The 7,260-nt window shown below is 41.5% G+C and overlaps 1 protein-coding gene across 1 annotated transcript in view; it reads right to left on the minus strand.

Moving 5' to 3' along the window:
* Positions 1 to 3,508: 3,508 nt before the first annotated feature.
* Positions 3,509 to 7,260, minus strand: part of GAR1 (GAR1 ribonucleoprotein) — a 14,015-nt gene continuing 10,263 nt past the window's right edge. The window contains exons 3-4 of the mRNA XM_045284317.1: positions 4,444 to 4,509; positions 3,509 to 3,802 (exon numbers count right to left, since the gene is read on the minus strand). Of these exons, the coding sequence (XP_045140252.1) occupies positions 3,789 to 3,802; positions 4,444 to 4,509 (80 nt within the window). The 3' untranslated portion in view covers positions 3,509 to 3,788. The remainder of the gene's footprint in view (positions 3,803 to 4,443; positions 4,510 to 7,260) is intronic.

The following is a 7,260-nucleotide window of genomic DNA, read 5'->3' on the forward strand; positions in this document are numbered from 1 at the left end:
CAACTGGGAAGTTGGTGCCTCTTTAACAAGTGGTGCTGGAAACACTGGATATCTACCTGCAGAAAAATGAAGCAAGACCCTTACCTCACTCCATACACAAGAATAAACTCAAGGTGGATCACAGACTTCGAGGTAAAACCCCAAACTATTAGGATCATCCATGCGAGAACTGGAACAAATCTAAGACCTTGGTGCAGGAAACACACAGGCTACCAGAAATAGGGAATGATACACACACAGAGGAAGCTAAAATAGATGAGTGGGGCATACTAAAGATAAAACACCTGCGTACATCAAAAGAATTCATCAAGAGAGTAATGAGAGAGCCCACAGACTGGGAAAAGATATTTAGCAATGACATATCAGACAAAGGGCTTATTACAAGAATTCTTTGTACAAGGATCTACAAAACTCAGAAAGCCTACAATAAAAAAACAACAAGTTACCCACTGAGGAGGTGAGCAAAAGACCTGAACATAAGATTCACAAGGGAGGAAACCCAAATGGTCAATAAACATGAGAAAATGCTCCCAATCATTAGCCAGCAGGGAAATCTAAATTAAAACATGAGATACCACCTAACACCCTTAAAGATAGCCCAATTCAAAAAATCAGAAAGCAACAAATGTTGGAGGGAATATGGTAAGACAGGAACTCTCATCCACTGCTGGTGGTCATGTAGATACGTAAAGCCACTGTGGAAACTGATTTGACGATACCTAAAACAGATGGAAATCGAGGTAGCTTACAACCCAGCAATCCCCCGACTGGGCATATACCCAGAAAAAGTAAGACACCCCACAATCCGACATCTGTGCTCCCACGTTCATCACAACTACCTAATCTCCATCAATAGACTAATGGATCAAAAAAAACCTCTGGCACATGCACACACTGGAGTATTTTGCATCCCTAAAAAGCAGTGATGAATGCATGAAGTACATCATCTAGTGGAAGGAGTTGGAGGTATTATGCAGGGTGAAGTTAGCCAAGTACAAAAGGACAAGTACACCGTGAGTCCCCGAGGCAAGGTCCAACAGCAGGACAGGCACACAGGGAAATGCACCCAATGCATAGTCCCCGGGCTAAGGACCAGGTGCTCTGGTAGGGGACACACCAAACCCAAGGATGCATATGGTATCAAAAATTCAAAAAATTTTTTTTCAAATAAATAAAAAAGATGTCTATAGCACCGGTGCTGAAAGGCACCTTTTCCTCCTCTCATGCCTTTACAGCACACAGGAGGAAAGAAAAAAGATGGCAATTGGGGACCAGGGCACTAATCCACTCATTGGAAGGGTATTGTTTATGTCTCCACAGGAAAGGGAGAGCAGACCTCATTCCGATGAGTCAATCCTTGAGAACGACTTCCTGCATGGAGCAGCTCATGAACAGAGGACTGCAGGGCCAGCCCCAGCTCAAGATACCCCATCCGCTATCTAAAAGACAGCACCACAGAGGACAACACTGAAGATGCAGTGCAGGAAGAGTGGCTGGTCTAACCAGCCTACATGGGGGCAAACCAAGAGGGGAGTACAACAGACCAGCAATGGGAACAAAGCCACAAAGTCCTGGAGGAATCCCGAAAGTAGATGCCTGGCTTCTAGTTGAGTGATATTCACAAGGGGGTCACACTGGAAGTATAAAGGTGTAAGATTGGGGGGAGTGGGGGAGCACTAGACTGCTCCATCCTTGACTACAAAAAGAGCAATGGGGTCTTAAATGCTGAGGACTAAAAGAGTGTATGTGCTGTTTGGTAAGCGGACCCTGGGACATGGATCCCTGAAAGAAATGGGGTTGGACTGATGGATCATAACAGGGCCTGCTCGCTACTTAACAGAGATACTCATCTACTCGGGGTTAGGTCAGCAGTTAGACTTGGAACTATTTATATGGTCTCTCTTTTTTCTTTCTTCTTTTTTTCTTATGTCTAAGATAGGCAGGATAAGCAATCCCAAGGAGACAGCAAGGGATGATGGTTGGGGGGAAGGAGGGCATGGGAGAAGCAGGGGAGGAGAGCGGTGAGCCAATAACGTCAAGGACAGGGGAATAGCAAGGGATCTAAAAATTGATGGTGAGGAGGGTATAGTATTCCTGGCTGTTTTTGATCAAATGAAATTTATCAGAAAGGAATCACTGAGAGGCGAAAAATAGGTAAACATGATAATGGGTCAGGAGGAAAGAAGAAAGTAAAAATTACATATATAGGGATAGAGATATGTATATATGCAAACATTTAAATATATATATAGATATAAATAAGGCAGCAGATAACTTCGGGCCTCTACTTAAATCTTACCTCAGTACAAGAACGGTGTGTTCTAATAATGTGGTACTGTATGATACTCACATTGCCAACACAATCGCTGAAGACAAAATGGGTGCATAAGCAAATGTGGTGAGGAAAGCTGATGGTGTCTAGCTATTAAAAGATACAGCATCTGGGGTCTTAAAGGCTTAAATTAAACAAGTGGCCATCTAGCAGGGAAACAAAGCCCACATGGAAAAAGCACACCAATCTTTGTGATCATGAGGTGTCAACAGCAACGAGTATCAGAAATTCAAAATCAAGCAATCAGAAGCTCATAAACAAATAATCAAATTGACATGAAAAAGCGTAGACAAGGTGGAGACCCAAAACCCACCTGCAAGATAATTTGACAGTCCCTCACAGATGTGACACATGGGAGGATATATCCAGGGTGAAGTATAGCACTGATGAAACACATATCCTCTAGTTCCTTCCCTCACTATTATGGCCTTAGTTTTACCTCTTGTTATACCTGTTAATCTTGTTATACCTGCGTTTGTTCATTTGTACAATTAAGATCGTACGATTCATGAAATCCAAGATAGATAAACCCCTCAGAAACAGTAACAGGAGTAACGACTCCCTGAGAGTACAAGAAGGGGGGTAAGGGGCCAGACAGCAATGATGACTGTACAACCCCACTTGAGGGGAATGAAAAGCAGAATGGTAGGTGAATGGATACATTGGATGGCTTAATACATGGCAAAATAATAACAAGAAGAGCTAACTTTCCCTTAATACTGATTTTTTAAAAACCTTAGATCAACCATTTCTCGAGGAGCGCTGGTTCCTTTCAGCAGGGGCCAGCAGGTGGAAATCATGATCTGGGTCTCAGCAGTGCTACCTGCTCTCGGGGCATGTTTTCCTCAATAATGACGATAGTTATATATCCAATGGGAGTACTGAAATGGAAAGTGTTGTTCCAAAATATATTGTGTCCACTTATTCTATCCTATAATATATTTAAAATGGCAATATTACGACAGAAAAAATCTAAGGAAACTATTGGGGGAAAAGGGTGTTAATTCACCTCCATAAATAGTGTTAATTCTTAATTACTACTACAATTGTATCTCTTGAAAGACCAATAATAAATACTAACATATCATCTTTTTGATCTGCAATCACATGACCTTCATGTAGTCCTTTTCACTTGTGAAAAATTGGACAGGTTTAATAAACACAGTTCTAAATAGCTTAAAGGAATAAAAAGCTTTATTTTAAAAAATTCAAATAGGCTTCAAAAGAAAACTCCTGTCCATTTACTGAGCACCAGAGCACCAGGCGGCAAGCGACTGACTGCGGTCTTGCCCTGGGGGCGCAGGACGGCCGCCTCCTGCACTCATCTCTGCATGGCGGTGACCATGTAAATCCAGTGTCATACAATGACAGTTCTTCACACTTGCTTCAGGAACAAGTAGATCAGGAAGGCTAATGCAGGTGTCAAATGGCGAGGCCTGTTTGTCCACTGTTCTCTCTAATGTCCTCTCCCTGGTTAAGAGAAAATTAAAGCATTAACAGTAGAGAAAAATCATGTTTTCAGACTGATAACCCTACTCTCAAGTTCAAAATCAGCATTTGTTTTTATCAGATTCAACTCACACTTACATTATCTTTATTTTTTTACATTACCTTTTAATAAAACATTTCATGGGATTCCAGTCATAATCCCTGAAATGATCATTAGTAGGCTTACAAAATGCATTCAAATTAAACAAAAGTAGTAAGGAGGGGGGTTTACAAACTTTACCAATTCTATAAGTACCATATATACTCCTGTATAAGCCGAGCTTTTCAGCACATTTTTAACGCAGTTGTTGTGGTAAAATTAGGGGCCTCAGCTGATATACAGGTCAGCTTATACTTGAGTATATACAGTAGATATTAAAATCTTAGTTTCTAAAGAACTAGGATGACTTGAAAATATATACCAAAAACCAATCAAACTCCATGATGAGAGACCCCTATATAAACCAAACTGACCCAATTCAGGAGGTGGGAAAAGATTCCACAAAGCAACAAAGAGAAATGAAAGAATGCTATTAATTAGAGAGCTAAGGCCAACACAATGTCCTATTGGCAGGTAATCTCAATGACAGAATTCAGGCATGCAAGGTTTTTCCGCCACTCACCTCTGAAACCACCGCCCCCTCTTCCTCCTCGGAAGCCTCCACCTCCACGTCCGCCTCTAAACCCACCTAAGACAAACGAAAGGTGCATTACACTGCAGGCTCGCAATCTGACGAACTGCAAAGAGCGATGCAATCTGTACAAAGATGAAGAAACACCGAGTCACGTAGTTCATCCTACAGAATTTTTTTAAAGTGCAATATAGACAAATTATAGTGGTAACTGCCCAGGTAAGACAAGTATTCTGTTTTAATGAATTAGAAAATCTATTACATTAAATTTACATCAGCATTATTGCTGTCTGTCTACGTAAGCTTTTGATTATGGTACAGTGGCAGACTGGGCTTTACTCTGGAAATACTAAAATAAATCTATTTAAGGTTAACTGAGCTGCATATAGACCATGGCTGATACTCACACATATTAATTATCTGTGAAATGTTAAGATGTCTTAAGTATTTGATATCATCCAACATGTTTGACTTCCTACTCAGTCTCGATTTTTACTTACTAAGAGAGCTAATTTTATCAAAAAAAGAAAAAACCCAAGCCTAACTTATGAAAAGGCATATGCTTCTAAAATGCCAATAGGAAAATACAAGGCAAGGTTTCAAGAAAATAGAATTAATACATTTTTGGGAAAAAAGTATGCCAGTTATCAGCTCACCATAGCATTAATAGCAAATTAAAAAAACACAACAACAACAACAAAAATGCAACAAAAATCAGAATATAAATAAAGGTACCAAGACCGGAACCCTCGGGCACTGCTGTTGAGACTGTAAATTGGTGCAACCACTGGGGAAGCAGAGTGGTTTTTCCTTAGAAAGTTGGGATTTTAAAAAAAGAAAAAGAAAGTTGGGAGTAGAAATACCGTATGCCCCAGCAACCCCACTAGGTATGTATCCTACAGCAGGAAGAGCCATAGCATGAGCTGACACGTGCACTTCCTCGCTCATGCCAGCACTCTTCACAAGAGCACGAAGACGGAAGTAACCTAAATGCCCGTTGGTGGAGGAATGATAAACTTTGCTTTATGCACACGTGAGGCAACATTAAAGCTTAGTGGTCTGCGGGGCAAGAGACTGAATGACGTTAACATTATATATGACCACTACTTTAGAGTCAAGTTTTGGGAGCTTTTTTTTTTTTAAGATGAACTATCTGTCACTAAAGACTTCAAAGTCCTTTTCTATTTTACTCTCCCTTCTCTGTTTTTTGTTTTTTAAGCCACCCAAACCACTATTTATGTTTGGGGGATACGGAATCTGGAGGGATATTTTGTTTATTTTTAAAGAAAATACTATATATACTTACACTGCCCATCTCAAGAAATGAAATAATCAGCCTACTAAACTCTCCGTGTTTGTGTGTGTGTGTCCCCACCCCCCACTTCCCCCTATTTCCGCCCTCATCCTCATAACTCAGCAAAGTCTTATCTGGAGGTGTATAAACCATGTTTCTTCTTGTTTTCCCTTATGACAAAGGTGATATTAAATATTAGTGTTTCACACTAAAAAACTTGCTTTGAAAGGAGGGAGGGCAAGGACGTTACAGGCTGGAGGTAGATGGGAATTAGCTGGGATGAAGGGGAAAGCAAAACATAACAAGAGAGAAGAATGGTAAAAACGATCGAGGCAGGGTCAGAAATTGAGAGGTCTGTTAGTGAGTTCTGCCCTGTGGGTATCCCGGAGCGGATGCTTGGATGGCATGTAGGCTGAACCACGTGGGAGGGAAGTGGGAGCACACCATTGGCAGGCGCATCTGACAGAGGATGTCTGTATGCTTAGATTTACTTCTGCTACAAATGTATCCAGAAATGTAACCGAGCCTTCAGGAGGCAAAGTTACAAATACATCTAAGACATAACAGAACTCAGTGAGGGAATGAATTGCTGGGTCTTGGGGATCAGGACCACAGTCTCAGAGAACCAAGAACAACTGACATCACACAGTTCACAAAGAGAGTTCTACATCCTACTTGAGCGAGCAGTGACTAGAGTCTTAAATGCTTGTGAGTAGCCATCTGAGGTCCTCCCATTGATTGGGCTCTCCCCACCCAGAGAAGAGTAATGAAAACTGAAAGACATATGAGAACAATTAGTCCAATGGCTGATGGAACACACAAATTTCACTCTCTATGATGCTGTGACCAAAGGAACCAGAGGTGCAGGGATACCACTACCAATTGCTCTGAAACGGACCACGTTAGAAGGTTCTAGATAAGAGGGGGAAGGAAAATGTGGAATAAACAAAGTCCTAAAATATGAGACCCGACTTGCTGGTTGGACATAGGTGGATGGGACCTTCTTAAACCCTTCAGGTCTGGAATGGAACCCACCCTTGTGATAAAATAACTATTTAAGATGCGAAGGGCATTATTTATCCAAGAACAGAGTTCAGAGGGTTGGGAAAGGAAGAGGACTAGAAACAAGAAACAAGGGGAAAAGCCAAAGAAGTGATGGTGGTACCCTGAGGGATTTCCAGTTGCAAATCATATACAAACATAAACAAACCCCGTGTGAAACAGTGAATGTGAAAACCAAGGATCTACTCTGTTGACTGTCACTTCGATCCCAGAAGCAAGCTTGGCGGGGCGGGGAGGAGGATGCTAGAGGCCCTCCTCCATTCAGCAAATACTCAAAGGTAACCCTCAAAAAAGGGATTGTGACCAAATGCACAGCAGCTGATGGAAAAGAACATAGTTCAAATCCAAGAGTGGCTCAACGGGAGAAAAGCCCTAGCAATCTGTTCCCAGAGATGACAACCCTGGAAACCCCAGGGGACAGTTCTGCTTTGTCACACAATGCCAAAGTTGAC

Source organism: Echinops telfairi, unplaced genomic scaffold (genome assembly GCF_000313985.2).
Source record: "Echinops telfairi isolate 266 unplaced genomic scaffold, ASM31398v2 ScPeMD7_7468;HRSCAF=8506_0, whole genome shotgun sequence".
Lineage (NCBI taxonomy): Eukaryota > Metazoa > Chordata > Mammalia > Afrosoricida > Tenrecidae > Echinops > Echinops telfairi.